The sequence below is a fragment of the Heloderma suspectum genome, chromosome 1, assembly GCF_057233095.1.
Source record: "Heloderma suspectum isolate Gila_16-S chromosome 1, 16-S_ref, whole genome shotgun sequence".
Classification (NCBI taxonomy): domain Eukaryota; kingdom Metazoa; phylum Chordata; class Lepidosauria; order Squamata; family Helodermatidae; genus Heloderma; species Heloderma suspectum.
Genome location: NC_139458.1, coordinates 415,160,562 through 415,183,217, shown reverse-complemented (window position 1 = coordinate 415,183,217; position 22,656 = coordinate 415,160,562). Strand labels below are relative to the sequence as shown.

General features: G+C 45.8%; 2 protein-coding genes across 3 annotated transcripts in view; both read left to right on the top strand.

The window, feature by feature from the left end:
• Nucleotides 1-22,656, top strand: part of MERTK (MER proto-oncogene, tyrosine kinase) — an 88,368-nt gene that overhangs the window by 41,575 nt on the left and 24,137 nt on the right. Inside the window, exons 8-12 of one of the 2 annotated variants that reach the window (XM_084829087.1) lie at nucleotides 232-383; nucleotides 8,065-8,218; nucleotides 10,189-10,312; nucleotides 15,980-16,065; nucleotides 17,407-17,502. In XM_084829087.1, the coding sequence (XP_084685213.1) occupies nucleotides 232-383; nucleotides 8,065-8,218; nucleotides 10,189-10,312; nucleotides 15,980-16,065; nucleotides 17,407-17,502 (612 nt within the window). Of the gene's footprint in view, nucleotides 1-231; nucleotides 384-8,064; nucleotides 8,219-10,155; nucleotides 10,313-15,979; nucleotides 16,066-17,406; nucleotides 17,503-22,656 lie in introns of both variants that reach the window. The other variant, XM_084829085.1, reaches the window with a different exon arrangement.
• On the top strand, nucleotides 18,251-19,907 carry LOC146360199 (uncharacterized). The gene is made up of 2 exons (XM_084829621.1): nucleotides 18,251-19,265; nucleotides 19,798-19,907. The coding sequence occupies exons 1-2, from the start codon at nucleotides 18,251-18,253 to the stop codon at nucleotides 19,905-19,907; spliced, it is 1,125 nt and encodes a 374-aa protein (XP_084685747.1).

Genomic DNA, 22,656 nt, shown 5'->3' with positions numbered 1-22,656 from the left:
GGGAAGCTAAATACAACCATTGCATTGTTGTTCATAAGTGGTGGACATTTGGGGGATAATGAGTGTTAAAGAGTGGGGTATAGGGGAATTCCCTCTTTGTATTTAGGATGTCTTCTCTTTCTTTGTTCTTCCCCATTATCGTGCTTTTCAAATGCTACATATTTACCTCCCCATCCCACCAAAACAAAATTGATCGGCCTCTGTTGTTTGTGTACATGTTTTGTTCTTAAGCTCCCTCTGCCCCTCCTGGAAATATCACACTCTCAATCAATGAGTCCAGCTCTTCCGTGATAGTCACATGGATGAAGCCTCCTGCAGCACAGATGAATGGTGAACTTCAAAGCTACCTCATCTCTCATGTGTGGCAGAATTCAGAGTTGTCTGTAAGTATGGGACAGTTAATAACCTGAGCAAAAATGGTTGTTCGAACTAAATGGGCTGGCTTCTTCTTTACCCAAGTTTTATTTTATTGCAAGTAAACTGGTAACTTGGTGAAGATATATGCATTATCTTCCAAAGCCTGGTAGATCATTAATCCCACTGAAGGAGTTTTCCAAGACCATTCCTCCAACAAAAACAGCTTTTAACCGAGCACGGATGTGTTGATTGGGAAAGAGTTTGTTTTCTATTAGGTATTTGAACTGTCAGAGGAAAACTCCTTTGGCAGGATTAATGATCTACAAGACTTTAGTGCATGTGTTAGTATTGTAGATGTGTTTACAGTCTGAAATTTTAGGTATTTTCATAAGTAACGTAAAGAATACTCGATTATGAATATACAAAGCTGCCTTAACCAGGTCAGACTATTTATGCATCTAGCCCTGGGTCTCAGCAGAGTGTCTTTCCCATTACCTCTTACCTGATCCTTTTAACTGGAAGTGCCAGGACTGAACCTTGGATCTTCTGCATGCAACGCATCTGCTCAACCACTGAGCTATGGCCACCGTTTCCCATTAAGGACCAAACTGGGCATGATGGTGGCAGTAAGTATGTTTTAAACCTGGAACTCACCCTGAAGGAGCAGTGTTGAACATAAGATTTTAAAATCAAAAGGGGGCACAGGTGAAGAGTGAAGAACCTTCCCTGTACCTTACTTACCCTCCTTTTTCTAGGTGCTTTTCTCCCGACCATGGTCACTTGAGCTTGGCTGAGGAGAAGAATGCTGAGGGGAGAAACTGCAAGGATACCAGTGATGGCTTGTGGGGAAGGTTCTGCACTCCTCACCCACACACCTCTTTCGTTTGTACAATTAGAACCCTCGCCTCCCTCTTTCTGCATAATTACAGTTGTTCCATGTTTAAAAACATGGGGGGAGCAATCCTATGGCACTAGTCAGCGGCTAGACAGTCATAGGTTATGTCGGTTTCCGGGAACCAACCTCGGAGCCCGTGCTCCAAGGTCAGTTCCTGGAGAACCGACTTTCCCCACCTTCCACGCTGCTTCGCAGGCAGCACGGAACTGCCCCACACTCCGCACTCAGAAGAGGAGCATGAGTGTCCAAAACGGGGTGTTCTGGGGGGCGTTCTGGGGTGGGGAAAGCCTCCTCCCTTGCTCCGCCTTCCGGCAGCTAGACAGCCAAAATCAGCTAGCTGCAAATGCAGGGCAGGAGAAGTGCGGAGGGAACAATCCCCTCCATGGTTATCCTGCCCTGCATTGGATAGACGGTCATCTCTGAGTTCAAAGGCGGCCGCCTATTCCCATAGGATTTCGCCCTTAGTTTTGGCCAGGCCCCTGTTTTTGAACTTGTAAAAAATAAGCAGCAGTAGCAGCAGATAATTGGTCCAAAAGGATTTATTTTCATTCTTGAAAAGCCTGATTGGAACAGGGCAAATATAAAGGCCCTGATTTGGTGTGTGCTGTGGGATTGCATGTTCCCCACTCTGATAGACATGTACAAATCAGTCTATATCCAGTCCATGTCAGTTTCATAAGTGTTCTATCATAAATCCATTTTGTCCAATTTCCACATCGTTGTGTAATTTTTTATTTTTTATTAAACTGCACACAGACAAAATCACATACATATTTATAGGCAAGTTACCCTAATATTCACATTCTGTATGCATCTTTCCCTAATATACACATTTTTGTCCTCAGTTTTTGAGCCAAGAACTGCATCACAAAATTCTGAGAATTGCAGAATTCAAAGGATAATTGTGTTCTAATTCACATATAAGCCCAGGAAGTGCAAACTAGGTTGATTCAGTCAAAAATGCAGACCAAACAAAATTCTCGAGCATCCCCACTCTCAGAAACAAATCCCACCCCGCCCTACACCTTAACCACAGTTAACCAGTGATGGTTAATGCTAACCAGATTCCCTTTTAATGTTAAGGGTTACCTGGATAGCACTAACTGAATTAAGGTTGGTGCTGACATATTCCTTAAGGATGTTTGCTCTGGGATGTGTTTTTGTGCAACCAGTCTCGGATATTTCACTGCAATTAAAAGATTGGGTGTGGAATCCTGTATGCCAGGGGTTGTATTTCAGAAACACGAAATGGCATCCCAAGTGGCCATTTTGAAGCCTTTTTGACCCTTGCAGTGCTCCGTAGCTACTACAGAGCACCAAAAGGTTCAAAGGTAGCTTGAACAGAAGCTACTTTTGACCCTTTGGGCACTCCATAGCCGCTCGGGATGTTTTTTTTTTTTTAAATTGGGGCGCTGAGAAGGGAGCTATGGTGCGGGTGGAGGGCAAAAATGGTCACCAGATCTCCTGAAGTTGCTCACCCCTGCCATACATGCTCACCTGGGAGTAAGTTCTGTTTGACCCGGTAGGACTTACTTTTGAGTAGATATGCCTAGGATTAGGCTGTGAGGCTGTTTTAAGTCTGCCCTGACCCGGTCTCTGCATTCACTCCATATCCTCAGCCTTAAGAACGAGAGAGGAATTGGGCCTGAGATCTTTAGCTGCTTGCAGTCAAAAGGAACGTTTGGAAAGACTCTGTGATCTAATTCTCTGAAGCATTTTGTGTGCGCTTTTGTGTAGGAGCTTTTCAGAGTATAAGCCAGTTGAACTTCAAGACCCTGGTGAGCTGTGGCCTCTGAGGCGGCACTTGGCTGAGAACAGCATAAGGGCCAAAGCAGACATTTTGTTAATGACATCGCAAGCAGTGATGTCTTTCATTCTTTTTTACTCAAGTGTGAGCGCAGGGCCCTCTATCCATAAAAGCGAATGGATCACTATTTTGCACTATAAATTGCAGATGTGGAAGACCTTGATCCAGACTGGGACCTCAGCAGGGGAGGGGGGAGGTTAGCCCCCCTCCACCACCTATGCTAGGGTTCTGATCTGGATCGGGGGCCTTGCACTTACATTAGAGTAAACAGTAATGTAATGTAAGGTCTGCTTTGGCCCGAAGTCTTTGCTGTTGTGTCCATTGTGTGTGTGTGGGTGTCTGTGTTTCATAACAACTGTGAAACAAATCTCATGGGGAAGCAAAAAAAAAAAAAGAAGCTGGTACTTGTGAAAGACATGTGCTCCTAAACAGAACCTGCTTCCTCCCTTGTTTAGATTGCTTTGACACCCCCCCACCCCACCAGTTGATTTTATTTATATCGGATTGGCTTTTTTAGTCCAGAGTTTGAGACACAGAAAAGAAATTGCACACTTCACAGCACACTCCTATGCATGTCTGCTCAGTAAGCCTCACTGAATTCAGCACCACTGAATTCAGTGAGGCTTCTCTTAGGTAAATGCGTTTAGGATTGCAGGTTAAATGTGTTAAAAAAAAAATTCCCATGGAAAGAAAAAAAGGTGATTCATCCATGTCTGTTTTCTGTAGGACTTGAGTTTTCTGTTCCTCTTTTTAATACATGTGCTTAGAATTTACAAATCAGCAAAGTAGTATGATCTTGTGACTGGTACAGGGTAGAGACGCTAACTCATCAACTTATACTACAGACAACAGGCTAAAGGCCTCATCCTCGGAAGGAAGACATAAATCTATGTGCCTGCTTTCCTAGTAAAACATGAGATGTCAAAACTTTTAGATATAGGCAGTTTATACTTTACATGTGCCTTTTAAAGTTGTAAGACAGGGCTGTCACAAGACATTTTGTTGCCTGAGACAAAAGATGAGTTGGAACCTCCTGCCCATTCCATGTAGAGAAGGACTGGCAGTTGCTTTGACACTGGTGACAGGATAGAATCCTGCATTGCACCTAAGGGCAACAGACTAGCTTAGGGGGAATGGGGCAGGCCATGTGGAGCACATAACTTTGTTCTCTAACAACTCACCATCAAACCCCATCACTAGGATCCATCACCCGAGGTGGCTGCCTCACTGTACCTAACAATAGGGCCAACCCTGTTCTAAGTAGGGATGTACGAAAGTTCCGCCACGGATCTCGGGGAGGCTGAATGCTAGTGCATTCGGCCCCCCAAAATCGGTGGCGGAACGGCCCGCCTCACCCCTGGGACGGGACTTACCTTGGGTGGATCTTCCTGGCAGCGGTGGCTCCCGTGGCAGTTCAGCGGCGGCGGTTCAGCGGCGGCGGCCAGTCTTCCGACCGGCTGCCGCCGCCGCCATTTCCAGGTTTAAAAAAAAAACACAACGTGATAGGCTACGTAAAGATTTACGTAGCCTATCACAGCTAGATTTAAAAAAAACACCGTGATAGGCTACGTAAATGTTTATGTAGCCTATCACGGCTGACTTAAAAAAAAAAAAGACGTGCGTACACAAATGGCGGCGGCCATGGCCGCCGCCATTTGCATTCCTTATTTTGGCACATCTTAGTCTACGTAAACATTTATGTAGACTAAGACGGCAAAAATAAGGGGAATGCAAATAGCATAGACGCCACCGCCATTTGCGTACACGCGTTTTTTTTGTTGTTTTTTTAAATCAGCCCTGATAGGCTACGTAAACATTTACGTAGCCTATCACGGCTGACTGCAGGGACGCAAACGGCGGCGCCTCTGGCCGGATGTCCGGCTGCTGGCGGAGCCGGCCGGCGGTTCCGCAGAATCGTTGCAGAGTGGAGCCAGCCGGCCAGGATTCCGGGGGGGAGGAACGGAGCGCCTCCCCCCCAACATCAACATAATCCGTGGAAACGTAAGTCACTTTCGTACATCCCTAGTTCTAAGATGTAATTTAATGGCCTCCATTGTTTGTTTTAACATTCCTAAGTTTGATGGAAAATCAATTGTCTGGCCAAAAGTTCTTAATAAAGCCTTTCAAAGGACAAGTGGCTTCTAGCAATTGGAGAGATTTATTAAGCAGTAGAAATCTCTTAGACAAGACTTAGGGCCAAACTATGTTACTTTGAAGATGTCGCTAGCTCTTTCTTTCTTTCTCTCTCTCTCTCTCTCTCAACCAAGCACAGTGACACACACACCCTGATATGGATTGATACCCTAGTGTGGGGCTAGGGGGCTTTAACCCTTTGCCCCCTTCTGTGGTTCTGATCTGGATCAAGGCCATCATGCCTGTAATGTTCATTGCCCAAAAGGGACCTATTTGTTTTAATTGATTACTTTTTCACAACGAAAATCTCAGGCATGGATTGGGACCACAGCAGGGGCAACAGGTTAAAGGCCTCCTACTCCCGTTACTAGGGTCGCAATCTGGATCAGGGCCCTGTGTTTACTTTAGAATAAATAAGAAAGAAGTAGCTGCTAGCTACATCTACAAAGTCGTGTATAGTTAGATATGTATATAAGTTGGTGCAAATCAAGGGACAGTTTTTAAAATCTATATCGGGGTAGGCAACCTGGTGCCCTCCAGATGTTCTGGACTATAACTCCCATAACCTTGACCTTTGGCCATGCTTGCTGGGGCTTCTGGGAATTGTAGTCTAACAGGTCTGGAGGGCACCAGGTTGCCTACACCTGATCTACACTATAATATATGAAAAACACTTTAAGCTGCAGTTCTATACACACTTTCCTGGGAGCAAGTCCCATTGAACATAGCAGGATTTACCTCTGAATAAACATGCACTGTAAAAGTCTATTTAACCACCACTCTTATCTGTTGTGAACCCACACTGAGTGCAGTAATTGCAGAAAAGGAGTACATCAATATATTCGATTTGACAGGACCCATGAGCACCATCATTCTAGCACACTTGAAACTAATCCCTCCTTTGTTACAGCTTTGCGAACTATCTGCCCATTTTGAAGTGTGACATATATATATAAAAAATCTGGAAGCCTTAATGGTTTTATAATTGTGCTGAGGGTATAGTTCCTGTTTACAAAGAATTTTTTATACTGGCTTAGTCAGTTCATTGCCCCACTAAGCTACTGAACATTACATACCAGCTTGCCAGCTGCACTGTGAATCACTAAACTTACGGCGTTTGGGGTGTTAATTCACTAGGAAGCAGTAACGGTAGTTCTCTCGGCAGCTTCGCTGACTCATCGACTCTACAGGAAATGACAATGAATTTATGGGAAAGGGAATCTCTTGTTTCAGATCTGACAGGCGGCTGCTATCCCATGGAACCCATATCTCAGCCTTCCCCAGTGAGGTGCCCTCCAGATGTGTTGGACTACAACTCCCAGCATGGCTGTCTAGGGGATGCTAAGAGTTGTAGTCTATCACATCTGGGGGGAACCACATTGGAGAAGGCTTCCATATCTGGTTGGGATGATGCTGTGTTAGTTAGGTTTGTTAAAACAATTTGCGTTGCTCTTGTTTGGTGCTATTTGGCTTCTCAAATGCCCATTGTATCACTGGAGGAATCCTTGTTACAAGGATGACAAGGACAAAACCTGCATGTCCCTTGGGATTTGCATGCTATAACCAGTTACTACCAGTGTTAAGGGAATGGCTAGTTGTCTGAATTAATCTTTTCATTTATGGTGATACCGCATTAAACACTGGTAATTTTCAGATCATTAGAAAACGTTTAGGAATATGAACAAACAAGCAGTCCGTTGCTTGTTTACTCAGAAGTCCCACTTTACTCAGTTGGGCTTACTTTCAAGCAATGGAGATAGGATTGCTATTTTGGACTGCATTATGTTCATGGACAAACATTTTTGATGTTATATTAGGTGTCATTTTCGTTGCCTCTGAAATGTTCCCCAACACCTCAACTTGTTGTGCTTCTTCTCTGTCCCTTGCAGCAACTGTTCTATGGTTGTTGTTTTTTAAAGAAATGGCCCTAGTTGCTGGGAATAGTGATTCCAGGCAATCAGGAATCACATCATGGGAGCAAAAACGAATTTGGAACAATTCCTTTGGCTTTGTAAAGTCAGAGGTGTGGGAGGGGGTATAGGAAAGGGGGGGAATTTTACAAACTTCATGTCATCTGTTTTCACAGAACAATCTGCTTTTTGTTTTTGTTATGAGGTTTATTTTGTTTTCATTTTTTAGCTTTGCCAGTAGGAAGACAGATTTGTAATGACTAGGTCTGATGGACCGCAGCTAGCAGCTTGTACAACTGGACAAAATTTATATTGACTTCTGACTTCAGCAGTTAAGAGGGTTTAAAAAGAAATGCTTGTCAGCTATTTCATTGTTCCCTCCCAGTGCTTGAAGTACTATCTTTCTCCATAAATAGATGGTTGTTCTCTTGGCATTAATGCCTGTGAGTTACTGTAGGCAGATAGCATGAAATGTAATCTGGAAACTTATCACAGATGCCTTTCTTGGCACCTGCCAGGTTCACAGTCCCTCCTGGTTTTTATTTTATTTCTTGAGGTTGTTTTTTTTTTTTAATAGAAACAACAACTGGTAGACAAAGTGGTGCTGTCCTCCAGCACCATTTTATTTGGATCAAAGGAGTAGTTTTGCATTTTGGAGCTCAGACTCCAGCTCTGCCTTGCCCTTAGGTTCTTGGGCAAGTTACTGTTCTTTTAGCCTCAGCGATTTGCCTTCCGGGAAATGTGTGTTTTGTCACTGGGCATGCCCACCATGACAGCCATTTTATGAATGGGCAAGCCCCCCCCCCCCCAGCAGCCATTTTCTGAGCACACCCACAACACTCTCAAAATTCCAGATGTGCCCACCAATGCAAACAGTTTTGGGACCCCGTTTTAATGGGTGTAATGGGAAGAAGGTTTTCTCACTAATTCTTCCGCGTTTTTAAAACTTTTTTTTCTTGCAGCGGAATCTCTCCTGTCATGCCAGCAAAGATACCAGTGTCATCCACATTCCGATTGTGGCCACTAACGCCACCTGTACAGTGCGAGTAGCTGCAGTCACGAATGGTGGAACTGGGCCATTCAGTAATCCAGTAGGAGTTTTTATTCCAGGGAATGGTGAGTCAGAATAATGTAATGATATGAGTTAAGCTGAGTAAATTCAGAAGCTGGAAGGAGGCAGATAATCCAGATTCCTTTGGAATCCCATAGGAGTGCATGTTCCTCGGACGTTTTTGGAGACTGACATAGTGGGTGGGGAAAGGCTGAACATCACCTAATCGGGCAGATGAACCACCCAGTAACGGTACCTCTATCTTGCCTGGATTAAGTTTCAATTTATTGGCCCTCATCCAGTCCGTTACTGTGCCCAGGCACTGATTCAGAACAGCCACTGCCTCTCCTGGGTTTGATGAAAAAGAGAGGTAGAGCTGGGTGTCATCCGCATATTGATGGCACCTCAGCCCACACCTCCGGATAATCTCCCCCAGTGGTTTCATATAGATGTTGAACAGCATAGAGAATAAAATAGAGCCCTGTGGTACCCCATGGCATAATTGCCAAGGCACAGAGCAATTACCTCCCAGCACCACCTTCTGGAGTCGGCCATCCAAGTAGGAGCAGAACCACTGCAGTGCAGTGCCTCCAACTCCCAACCCAGACAACCTATCCAGAAGGATACCATAGAATCGAAAGCCACTGAGAGGTCCAGGAGAATCAGCAAGGTCACATTCCCCGTCCCTCTCCTGGCAGAGGTCATCCCACAGGGCAAGCAAGGCAGTTTCCATTCCAAAACCAGGCCTGAACTCCGACTGAAATGTAGTGATGGCCACCAATTTGGAAGGCTTTAAAAGGGAGGGAGGTAGATACATTCCTAGAGGAGAAGGCTATCAATGGCCATTAGTCCTGATGGCTATGTGCTACCTTCAGTAGCAGAGGCAGTATACCTATGAACACCAGTTGCTGCTAAAAATGGGCAGGAGGGTGCTGTTGCACTTGTATCTTGCATGTGGGTTCCTGGTTGGCAGCTGGTTGGCCACTGCATGAACAGAATGCTGGACTAGATGGACCCTTGGTCTGATCCAGCAGGGCTCTTCTTATGTTCTTAAATCACGCGTCTGCACTGTCACTGCAGCAGTCTGTACAAATTCCAGAATCCCAGACTGGAAGAATGGCAGAAAGCAAATGCATCAGTGCCATTTCATAACCAGGATAAAGTAAAATAAAATAATTTAAATCTGGGTGTGTGTGTGGGGGTGGAATTCGGAAGGAACAAGATATGGAAGTATCTGAGCACCTGGTTGTCCTATGCTTCCTCCTAAGAGACATGTTTGATGATAAAGTGTGATGAGCCAGTGGATGCCTTGAAGCAGGATCACTTTGTTATGTGTTGCACTGTGTTTTATGGACAAGGCTGAATTAATAGTTATGCTAAGTAAGCTACTGACTTGGTTCAGATGATCACCAGGGTTCACCATGGCTTAAATAAGCCATGGTGGGTTGCAGCATGTGCCGGTATGTGCCAGGTGGCTTTAGAATATTCAAGCTGTGACTGTGGTTTGTTGTGTCACCAAACCTGGTGTGGGGTGGCTTGTGCGAGGGTTAAATAACCCTCACGTAACACTAAAGCAAGCCATGGGTTCTATGAGGGCTGTTTAACCCTCGCACAATCCAACCCTGCTGAGTTTGGATAACACAACAAGCCACAGTTGTGGCTTGAATATTCAAAATGGCTGCTCGCCCATATCGCGGCCCACCATGGCTTATTTGATCATGAAAACCAGCCCGTTGAGTCACTTCCTTGCCCTCTCCAACTGAATCAGGGTGTTCTGCTGTGGTATAAGTCCATTTTGCTTCTTGCAGTGGATGCCTTTAAAATACCTTGCAGCTCAAAGAGGAGGGGCTATTCCAACTTGAAACATTTCTCAAAACAGCTCAGAATATATAGATCTACAAATGTAAGCAATGTTCATGTAAATCTGCCTATAAGCAGCACCGCCCCTGAATTATATGAAGATTATGGTGTCTTTTCTCTGTAACTTGTCTTATTGTCCTAGGTTTGATATCCACGGCACCTTCTTCAACTACAGCATCTGGAAACACAGACTCAATTACAATTGTCCTTGGGTTTATATGTGGAGTTGTTGTTGTTGGATTAATCTTGTATGTGTCTGTGATTATAAGAAAAAGACTGACAGAGGAGACCAAGTTTGGGTAAGTAACAAAGAAAGAGAAAACAGTAACTATCTAAGCCAGGAGTGTGGCGGGACCTAATTTGGTCTGGGGGCCAATTGCCTCCACCCCCTGTACCAAGCCAGCAGGCTGGGTGATGTCAAGGGGGCAGAGCCTCTCCCCAGCCCCTCCCCTCTTCGCTGTTCATGTGGGACTTCACTGGTTTCCCAAAGCAGTCCAGCACACAACTGATATTAATGTCTACCTTCCATGTTAAACCAGAGTAGTAGTTACATGCATCTGGAACATTCGCAACCTGTGAATGTTGCAAATGTTCACCTGTGGTGAAAGCTATTTTCAGCTGCGGAAAATAGGAGCTCTAGATTGAAATATTTTCTATTTCAATCTAGAGCTCGGTGTGGTTGATTGATAGAGTGCCGAATCTGGTTTCAAATCCAGGCTTGGCCCAAGACTAGATGTTAGCTGCAATCCTAATGCACACTTACCTGGGAGTAAGCCCCATCAAACACACTGAGGTTTATGTCTTAGTAAACATGCATAAGATTGCTCTGTTAGTGCCCTTAATACTCCATCTGTGCAACGGAAATAATAATGACTCTACTAACAAGGCTGTGGGAGGATGTATATGATCCACAGCTAATAAAGTACCTTGAATTCTGGTAAGGATACAATCCAGCCAAAGTTAGGCACTTTTAAGTCCCATTAATTTAAATGGGAGATGTGTGCATGTCTGCTCACAAGTAATTTACACAAAGGTCAGTGGGACTTATTCCCAGGTAAGAATGCATAAGACTGCAGCTGTAAGCATTGGTTTAATTTTCTCCTGCTCAAACCGAGAGGATTGGAATAAATGAAATATTGGCTTGGTGATGCCCCAGTGAGTTAAAAGAGAGCACAGAGTAGGGATTCATGTAATCAGCAGATCTGGATAACAGAGGTTCTGCTATGAAACTTTGCGGGGGGGCATGATTCATTTGAGCATGTGATTGTAAACAGCTTGTAAACTGCTAAATGTCTTAATTGTCTTTGATATTTTTACTGCAAGATACACAATGAAGTCTCTCAAAACTTCAGACCTCTCTAGCTCAAACCCTCTGCCTTGGGTTCCCTTCAGTATATTTTTATAGCTGCCTCTGTCCTGCTAGGGTTGCCAGGTTGCAATCCAGAAACCCACACTGTACCTTTAAATTCATCCATGCAGAATGAATGACTTCTCCTGTCCATTCTTCTTCGGGTCTTGTTATCTACTTTCTCTCCTACCCATTGCGTAGCACACCTGAGGTTCTGCTCATTACAGAAGGAGGGGAGCAGATGACAGTACCAGAAAAAGAACCAGTGGGAGAACCTGCTTCTGTCTTATCACCTGCTACAGATAATCAGGTTGTAACCTGACAACCTAGTACCCTGGTTCATGCATAATGCTAACCCATGGTTTATTTAATCTATGGGTTGTTGAATTATGGGTTGTTGTGATGTACTAACACAGCTGTGCCGTTGTTTGTCAACTACCACCAACCCAGAAAGAAAACCCGTGGTTTGTTGTTGGGTTGTTTAAACCATGAGTTGTCATTGTGTGAACCCAGAACCATGGGTTGTTTCTCCAGGCTACAGAGGCTGTAGACAAGAGTGGTAAAAACTATACAAAAAACCACCTGCTCTACATGCCAGTACTACAGCACCACAAAGACATTTGGGATACAGGGAGGGAGCAGGCGAGGGAGGAGGGAAACAACTCAGGGACTGAGGAAAAAAATCACGGTTTGTTCGATTGTCTGCCAAACAAACCCTGGATAGGGCAACAAACTATGGGTCAAATAAACCATGGGTTAGCATGATATGTGAATCAGGCCTATGTCTTGCCCTGGGTTTTTTTTCTATTGCACCACAAAATCTCATGAAAGAAACCCAAGGATTATGTGGAAGAGGGAGTTCTTGAAAAAGTTTCTTTTTAATATTTGAACTTTGAAAAATTAGGGGGAAATATTTCATCATATAATTGATAAAATCCTAATGAAGGTGATTAGGGTTCTTTGCAAGCTTAACATTTAAGTTTATTGGGCTTTTTTTTGTGTCTGAAAGCTCTCTGGATTTCAGTGAAGGTACTTGGTGATTTCCAAGAAAGTGTGTGCTGCACAGAATGAACTTTTAGATGAAAGAAATGTGTCATTGGTTATTATAAAACTGGAAGTGATTTTTTCAATGGGAATCAAATACAGGCCAAAACAAGAAAGAGTCTTGTAGCACCTTAAAGACTAACACATTTATTATGGCATGAACTTTAATGGACCAAAGCCCACTTCACCAGACTCATGGAATATCATTGTGAATTGGCAGGTATATGTGTAAAGAGAGGGGAAAAAATGTTAGCCGTGGGCTCATAATGAAATGCAAAAAATATGGACAGTGATAATTACGTTAAAGCTTAGATGTATGTAAAACAATTATAGTGACTATTCACGAAGTGGCATTGGTAAGTGAATGCAGTGAAACACCCTAGAAATAGAACAGGTTGTGCTGTGCATCCGTTAGTCTGTTTACAGCACAAACACCACTTTTAATCCTTAGTCGTTTCTAACATGGGAGTCAGCCACAATCTGCCACATTATGTGAGGATTGTTTTATACCATCAACAAAGGCCCATTGTAGTCTGAGTTCACAGAACGCCTTCCCTTGTGACCTTGTACAATGAAGTCCCAAACAGATCAGCTCTTGCCCTTCAATTTTAAAAACCTTTTTGAAATAACCAGCTGTCCCGAGTGTACCAAAAATTTTTTTTCATAGCTCTGCTGAAACCTCCATGCAAAATCTTCCTTGTTTCATCACACTTATATGCAACAGACTGTGGGGTTCTTCTTTGTTGGAATGTTATAGATTGCAGTATTTTAAATCTCACTGTAGCTTGCAGTTTTTAACTGTAAACAGGGCTCCTTTTAGAAGCATAATTATCTAGTTAAAAATACAGTGGGAGGGATCTAGCACTGTGCGAGTGGACTTTTGCTTGCACAACAGAACTTTCCTTTCCCCTCCCCCCCCCCGCAGCCCCCACCCCCTCCAAAATCTGCTTTGGACTCTGGAGAGTTTCCCCAACCCTCCAGAGCAGATTTATATGCGAGGGAGTACAGGGAGCTGCCGTAGGAGGGCAAATTCCATAATTAGTGCAGTAACCCTTACCAAACCCTCCCTCAAACTGGTGCTCTCCAGATGTTTTGGACCACAACAGGCGAAGTTAGTATTGCAAAGTTAGACTCCTGCCTCGTATTTCCCCGATAACCTTGCTGCTCTTCTCTGGAACTCCCTCTGTTTGGACTTTGAACTCCTTATGGACCTTGCCTTTGGTACTGATCCTGCCTAGTTCCCTAGAGCTTTGTCCCCGCACCACTGCAAGCAGGACACTTAGGGCCAAACCAGACATTCAGTGCTTATTAAAGGGCTAGAAAATTGCAGGTTGGGTTTACTTTACATTAAAGGAGTATGCAGCAAATGGGAATGATGCCTGCTCCTTCCCTGCCTGCTCTTCAGCTTTCAGATGTTTTCTCCCTGCCTGCCCACTTCCGGGATTGGAGCCAGGCTGCGGGGTGTGAGGACCTGAGGCCTTTTTCATAGAATAGAATCATAGAATAGTAGGGTTGGAAGGGGCCTACAAGGCCATCGAGTCCAACCCCCTGCTCAATGCAGGAATCCAAGTCAGAGCAGGCAGGGAAGGAGCAGGCATTTTTGACCACCTCATGATCCTACTTCTAGTCACTAGGTCAGGTGCTTTGGTCAGTGTCTCTCCTCACACTGCTACCTTTAGGCTCTCACCCGCAAGCTTCTGTTGGTGCACTGCGATGCTTCACCACTCAGTTGCTGCCACCAATAACCCTTTTTGAGCTGCTTTCTTCCTTTCTGGTAGCACAGACCAAGCAGCCGGCATGTTTATTCCACAAAACCCTTCTTAAGAAATAAAAAGGAAACTGTCTTTTAAAACGGAAAACAAAGAAGAAACAAAGAATTTGGTACAACGGGATTGGAAATAGGAACCGGGTTGGGATGAGGAAACGATATCAGGAATGATGATTAAAATAAGGCAACACTATAAACTGCACAATATAACTCTTGCTTTTAGTTCTATTTTCAAAACCTCTCACACCCTCTCTCACACTATCTGACACTCTCTAACCCACAGACTATCTCACTAGATGTTCTCACTCTTATCTCTCAATCTGATCTCAGACTTATCTAGCTGTACCCAATCTACCTTACTCCCAGACTTATCTGACTCTCCAGAAGCAGTCACCCCACCTTTTCCTGCACAAGTTCTCATCCAGTCACCCTGCATTCCATTCTCACTCAGCCACTCTGCCTTTCTTCCGCTTGCCAAACTGTCATTCTTGCCCATACTCTGCCAAACCCCGCCTCACACTCACCTGTCAGTCATTCCAGATACATACCAGCCACCATACGTATATACAAACCTTTACTATTTATATACTGTGCATGTAGAATCGCCACAGGGGGTAATGATTGAAAGTGGCAGAGGGTGGGGAGGTAAGGCAGGGGTGTTCCTCCCTTCCTCCGCATGTTCCTTTTGGTGTAAAAAGTTACCCCCCCCCCCTTTATAATTGAAAGAACAAGTATGTGTTTCACTGAACATGCTTATGTCTGGTTTGGTCCTTGCCCTCCTTGTTACATTACCTTTCAGTCTCTTTGGAGCTGTCTGTAAGCTAACTTTGTCATCTGATTTCTTAAGCCCCCTGCAGATTATTACACCCAAATATTATAATATTCCAGGTGTCTCAGACTCCAAGCTCCATCACATCAGAGCACAGCTTTTTGAAGACTGGAGGTCACTTTCAATATTCTGAGCTCAGATATTGTGAAATGTGGGCTTTTTATGTTCTCCTTGCTGGAATAGGTTTTGTTTTTAAAAATATATATATTTAGAGGAAGTAGAGAAGATGACCATTTGAGTTCACTGGGAATGCTGATGCTATGGATGCTACATCAGTTCAGCTTAGATCGAAACTTTCCTCCTGGAGTTAATATTAGTGGAGGGGGTATTGTTAGGGTTGTGATGGGGGAGGAAAGCAATACACCCCCACCCCGTGTGTGTGTGTGTGTGTTTCAGTCCTGAAAATTATCCCTTCCCATGGCAGCTATTTAAATTTTGAAAGAGTGAACATTAATTGCTTTCATATTCATTACTTTGGCCCTTGCCGCTCAGAAGCTTTTGGTTTCTCCTTTGAGATGTTGGAACTGTTCAGTTATAAAGTGAAAAGGAAATCTGCATATGGAAGTGAAAGTTTTTAGCTTTTACATTGTTACTAATGAATACTGCTATAGAAACAGGAAGGAATAGCATAGTTCCCATCCTCCCGCCCATCCCAAAATAGTTTAATGACTTGGCATATCTTCTACAGTCAAGTATAGTTTATTGAGTGCATGTTGAGATAAAATGATGGATATAAGTATATCGTGTAATGCAGTCAGAGGAAAAAATTAAACATGATGGGAATACTGGAACCTCCTTCTCTTTTTATTCATTGTGAGCCAAACACCTGTCTGTGACAACTCCCTCATGAGATAAACATTAGCTTTTTTTCCTTTCCTTTTTTTGCAGCTGCAACTGCCATACTTTCCAAATAATTCACATTGACGGGAATAATATTTCGGTGGTATTAAAATGTTATGTTTTTCTGCCCCCATTAGGTCTGCTTTCAGCAGTGATGAGTCAGAACTTGCTGTAAATTACAGAGCAAAGAAGTCCTACCGCCACAGAGCTGTTGAACTGACATGTAAGTTTTTAGATGTGTCACTACAGCTGTTTTGTGTGTGTTTTTTAAAAGAAATAGCACGAAACAATGCTGCTGGAATGACCTCAGGATTATGCATTTGGTGTAACAAAACAATAATCCTAGCAGGGAAATCAAAAGAAATGTGTGTGTGTATATAGAGAGAGAGAAATTAACAAGCAACCAATTTATACCTAATTTCCTGGCTTGCCCTCACTCACTAGCACCTGCAAGGAAGAGGGGAACTGGATGCCACATAATAGTACTGAATTAAACATCTGCAAACTCATTGGTTACAATCTATTTTCTAAAATTGTATAAGGGTAGGTCCTGGAGCCCCTCTCCCTGCCCCATTTGTGACTTTCTTCCCCTCTTAAAAGAGCAAGAATAAGGGGGAAAGAGGATGAGGAAATGAAGGAATTAGGCTGAGAATGGAAACAAGATGATTCTGGGGCCGGGCTTTCTATTTTCCAGTGGTGCAGAACCTCAGATCCAGGGGCCAAATAGTTCCCAAAGGTTCCCAGTCTGGCCCTCCTGGGTACCCCCTTCCCCTGGCCCCACCTCATTTTCCCCAAACACAGATCATTTTGGAGTTTCCCAGTTTTTGCGTATTTTCCCACATTCTAAAATGCTGAAATGTCTCTCTAAAGGCTTAGTGGCAGTAAGAGCCTTAAGCTCAAATGTGCTGGGATAGTTAATTTTTTGGCCCTGCCCCTTTGCCTTTGACCCCACCCACAAATGGAATGTGGCCCCCAAGAGCTTCACTGAAATGTAATTCAGCCCTTGGACTAAAAGAGGTTCTGCACCCCTGTCTTTATCCTTTGTGTGTGCGCTTGGCCACAATCCAGTATATAGTCAATGGATTTGGGTCCCATAGATTTCAGTGGCTCTATGTCATTTTTGTGAATACTTATTCATAACGCATGTTGATCAGCTTCTAAGAACATAAGAAGAGCCCTGCTGGATCAGACCAAGGGTCCCTCTAGTCCAACACTCTGTTCACACAGTGGCCAACCAGCTGTCGACCGGGAACCCACAAGCAGGGCATGAGCGCAACAGCACCCTCCCACCCATGTTCCTCAGCAACTGGTGTACATAGGCTCATTGCCTCTGGTACTGGAGGTAGCGCATAGCCATCAAGACTAGTAGCCACTGATAGCCTTTTCCTCCAGGAATTTGCCCAACCCCTTTTTAAAGCCATCCATATTGGTGGCCGTTGCTACATCCTGTGTCGTGAATTCCACAGTTTAATTATGCGCTGTTCTGTCCCAGGTGGTGGCCTCTTCTTGCCTCAGGCATGTGATATGCCCTTTTTCCTAGCTCACCTAAATGTTTCTCTTACAGTGGGCAGCCTTGGTGTGAGCGAAGAGTTGCAAGAGAAACTCCAGGATGTTGTTATTGTCAGGAACAACCTGGCCCTGGGGAAGGTCTTGGGAGAGGGTAAGTTTCACACATCTCTGTAAGTAGCGCATGTCCCAAACTTGTGATAATACTTTCTGCTTCCCAAACATGCATGAGTGAGTCCCCAGTCACCCTCTGCTGAGAGAGATGCTACAAGATGCAAGCTGGCTTCTCTTGGCCTCTTCCAGATGAAATGTCTTCCCTGAGAAGTCACAGTATTTCCCTTTCCAAACACAGAGAGGTTCAGAGTGTGGTAAAAGAATTAGTTTCAGAACCACAAAGAGTCCTGTGGCACCTTAAAGCAGCCTTCCCCCACCTGGTGCCCTCCAGATGTTTTGGACTTCAGTTCCCATCAGCCCCAGCCAACAGAACCAAAGGTTCAGAGCCAAAGGCCACAGCTTTCCTGGGAAGAGAGAGGAGGACCCCAACCAAGAACAACTGCAAGGTGGAAGGAGAGGGAATCTGCTGCTTGCTGCTACCTCTCCTTCTGCCTCTGGGACTCCTGATCCACCACATCACTGTGAGTGCCACCTCTTTGCAGGATTAAGGCCCTGACTCAGCAGCTTCTCCCAGGACTGCCACCCCCTCCCAGCCCAATTGTGTCATCTTCCTGGCCTGGGGGCATAAAAGCTAGGCTCCTGTGGGGGTGGGACAGCCACCGGCGGGACAACACCAAAGGGTCTCATGCCTTTGGGGGAGCCACTTCGGAGAAACACACGGGCGAGGGCCCTGCCCCTTGTCAACAGAGGGGTGGGGGGGTGTTGGTTACACATCTATCTTTTGCGGGATGTGCTTCAAAGAAAGAAGGGGAGATGAAAGGACACAAGGAGCAGCCATCACAATTATACAGGGCAGAGGGAGATATGGTGAGGGGAGACAGTTGCTTGTTCAGGGGAGCGGGGACCAGAACAGGGTCCTGGTTGTCCCCAAGCGGTCCCCCAACACAAATAACCTGGATAGCCTTGGCAGCAGTCTTCCTGGGTTGAAAATACTGTTGGTGAATACCAGGTCATTGAATGGTAAGACAGCTGCCATCCAGGACTTGATCCTGGATGATCATGCCAACCTGGCATGTCTTACAGAAACCTGGTTGGATGAAGCTGGGGGTGTTAATTTATTTCAGCTTTATTCCCCAGGGTTTTCTGTAGAACAGCAGGCTAGACTGGGGGGCGGAGTTGCAGTGGTCTGTCATGATACTATTCCCCTCACCAGGTGCCCTGGCCCAGAGTCTACTGGGTTTGAGTGCGTATACTTAAAAGTGGGTGCTCGGGACAGAATAGGGATTCTGTTGGTGTACCGCCCACTGCGCTGCTCAACAGTCTCCCTTCCTGAGCTAGCCAGGGTAATCTCGGTGGCGGTGATGGAGTCCCCTCAGCTTGTTCTGCTGGGAGACTTCAACATCCATGCTGAGGCTGCCATGTTGGGAGTGGCTCAGGACTTCATGTCCTTCATGACGACCATGGGTCTGTCCCAAGTGGTTTCTGGCCCCACTCATACACACTGTATGAGTCACACTGTAGACCTAGTTTTCTATGCTGGGCAGGATGACCGTGATCTGGGTATGGAGGAACTTTCTGTTGTTCTGTTGTCATGGACAGATCACTACCTGGTGGGGTTTAGACTCACTGGAACTCAGTGCCTCTGCAGGGATGGGGGACCGATTAAGCTGGTTCGCCCCAGGAGGCTGACGGATCCAGATGGTTTCCTGATGGTTCTTGGGGATTTTCCTGCTGCCTTGGCAGGTGATTCTGTTGAAGCCCTGGCTGATCGCTGGAATAGGGAAATGGCTAGGGCTGTGAACACCATCATAGAATCATAGAATAGTAGAATCATAGAATAGTAGGGTTGGAAGGGGCCTACAAGGCCATCGAGTCCAACCCCCTGCTCAATGCAGGAATCCAAGTCAGAGCATCCCTGACAGATGGCTGTCCAGCCTCGTCTTGAACGCCTCCAGTGTGGGAGAGCCCACCACCTCCCTAGGTAATTGGTTCCATTGTCGTATTGCTCTAACAGTCAGGAAGTTTCTCCTGATGTTCAGCCGGAATCTGGCTTCCTGTAACTTGAGCCCATTATTCCGTGTTCTGCACCCTGGGATGATCGAGAAGAGATCCTGGCCTTCCTCTCTGGGACAACCTTTCAAGTACTTGAAGAGCACTATCAAATCTCATAGAATCACAGAACAGTAGGGTTGGAAGGGGCCTACAAGGCCATCGAGTCCAACCCCCTGCTCAATGCAGGAATCCAAGTCAGAGCATCCCTGACAGATGGCTGTCCAGCCTCGTCTTGAACGCCTCCGGTGTGGGAGAGCCCACCGCCTCCCTAGGTATGGGCTCTCAATCACCCCTGAGCATCCCCTGTCACAGAGTGGAGCCACACCAGCACCCTGGTTCTCTAGGGAACTGGCAGCGATGAAGCGAATGGGATGGAGACTAGAGCGACGTTGACGGAAAACTCGGAATGAGTCCAATCGAACACGGGCTAGAGCTTATCTGAGAGTCTACTCTGTGGCAGTGGGGGCAGCAAAGAAGTCTTTCTTTTCTGCCACCATTGTGTCTGCAGGGAGCCGGCCAGTGGAGCTGTTTCGAGTGGCCAGGGGCCTTCTACATCTCGGCCCATGTGATGAAAATTCTGACCACTCGACAGCCCATTGTGAACAATTTGCCCAGCACTTTGCTGATAAAATTGCTCGGATCCGTTCTGACTTGGATGCTGTAGTTGATGCAGATTCTGTGGATGTCACTTTAGCTCCTGCTTGTTCAGTGTTGATGGATTCTTTTCAATTTGTGCAGCCCGAGGATGTGGACAGGATTCTTGGAGCGGTGAGAGCCTCCACATGTATGCTGGATCTTTGCCCCTCCTGGCTTATTAAAGAGGCCAGAGGAGGACCGGCTGAGTGGACAACGGGAGTGGTTCATGCCTCTCTGGAGCAAGGCATTGTTCCATTATGCTTAAAAGAGGCAGTTGTGAGACCTCTGTGGAAGAAGCCTTCCCTGAATCCCACCATTCTAGATAACTATCATCCAGTCTCTAACGTACCATTTTTGGGCAAGGTATTAGAGCGTGTGGTGGCCTCCCAGCTCCAGGGGTTCCTGGATGAAATTGATTATCTTGATCCATTTCAGTCTGGTTTCAAGACTGGGTATGGGACAGAGACTGCTTTGGTTGCCTTGGTGGATGACCTACGCTGGGAATTGGACAGGGGGAGTGTGTCCCTGTTAGTTCTGCTAGACCTCTCAGCGGTGTTTGATACCATCGACCATGGTATTCTTCTGGGACACCTCACTGGGATGGGATTTGGAGATACTGTTTTACAGTGGCTCCATTCCTTCTGGTGGGCGGGGGGTGAACTCAGAAAGTGGTGTTGGGGGATGCCTGTTCGTGGCCGTTAGCTTGTGGGGTCCCTCAGGGTTCTGTTCTGTTGCCCTTGCTATTTAATATCTACAGTACATGAAACTGCTGGGAGAGGTTGTCCAGAGTTTTGGAGTTCGGTGCCACCAATATGGGGCTGCGGTGGCTTATATGGGGCCGCGGTGGCTTAGTGGTTAAGATGCTGAACTGCAGACCGGAAGGTCGGCAGGACAGCAGTTCGTGACCCGAGTGCTGCGTGACGGAGTGAGCTCCCGTCTTCAGTCCCAGCTTCTGCCAACCTAGCAGTTCGAAAGCAAGAAATTGCAAGTAGATAAATAGGTACCGCTTCAGCGGGAAAGGTAACAGCGTTCCGTGCACCTCGGTGTTCAGTCATACCGGCCACATGACCACGGAAGCGTCTTCGGACAGCGCTGGCTCTTTGGCTTAGAAATGGAGATGAGCACCACACCCTAGAGTTGGACACGACTGGCTGGGGACACCTTTACCTTTTTACCTTTGCCACCAATATGCTGATGACACCCAGCTCTACTACTCCTTTCCACCAGATTCCAAGGAAGCTGTTTCTGTCCTTAACCAGAGTTTGGCATCAGTAATGGACTGGCTGAGGGAGAACAAACTGAAACTTAAGAGGTGCTCCTGGTCAGTCGAAAGGCAGATCAGGGAATAGGGATTCAGCCTGTGTTGGATGGGGTTGCACTCCCCTTGAAGACTCAGGTTCGCAGTTTGGGGGTGCTCCTGGATTCAGCCCTAAGCCTAGATGCTCAGATTTCAGCAGTGGCCAGGAGTGCTTTTGCACAGTTAAAACTAGTGCGCCAACTGTGCCCATTCCTGGAGATGTCTGATCTGGCCACAGTGACACATGCCTTAGTGACATCCCGTTTGGATTACTGCAATGTGCTCTACGTGGGGCTGCCTATGAAGAGTGTTCAGAAACTGCAATTGGTCCAAAGAGCTGCTGCCAGACTGTTGACTGGGGCTGGCTACAGGGAGCATACAACTCGCTTGTTAAAACAGCTTCACTGACTTCCATTCTGTTTCCGGGCACAATTAAAAGTGCTGGCTATGACCTGTAATGCCCTATACGGCTCCGGTCCAAGTTATCTGAAAGGCCATATCCTCCCTTATGAACCCGCCCGTGTCCTGAGATCTTCTGGGTAGGCCCTTTTCTCAGTCCCACCATTGTCACAGGCATGTTTGGTGGGAACCCGGGAGAGGGCCTTCTCAGTGGCTGCCCCACGGTTGTGGAACACCCTTCCCAGGGAGGCTGTTGTGACGCCCTCCTTTATGTGTTTCCGGAGGCAGGCTAAAACATTCTTGTTACAGCTGGCCTTTGGGACATAGTTGGCACCTGGGGGTAAGCTGCTAAAATGCTGTTTTAAAATGCTGTTTTAATGTTTTAATATAATTTTAATTGTATTGTTGTTTAATTATATTTTAACTTTTGTACATTTTCATACGTTTTAATTGTATATGTTTTAATGTTTGTAAGCCGCCTTGTGTCCCAGTACTGGGAAAAAGGCGGGGCATAAAAAAATACGATCAGAATAAAGGCTAGGAACGCTGGGACTTGTAGTCCCGGGGAAAGTTGCCTTAGGGCGCAATCCTATGGGGATAGGTAACCGTGACTGGCTGTCCAATGCAGGGCAGGCAGATTGCAGAGGGGATCTTTTCCTCCACACTCCAGCCACCCTGCATTTGTGGCTAGATGGCCTATTTTGGCTGTCTAGTCAGGGCACCTCAGAGCCAGAGGGGGGAGGCCAGACAGTGCATAGGAAGCCTTGTAACAGCTCTCCCTCCTTCCCCTCCCTGCCCCCAAGAATGCCC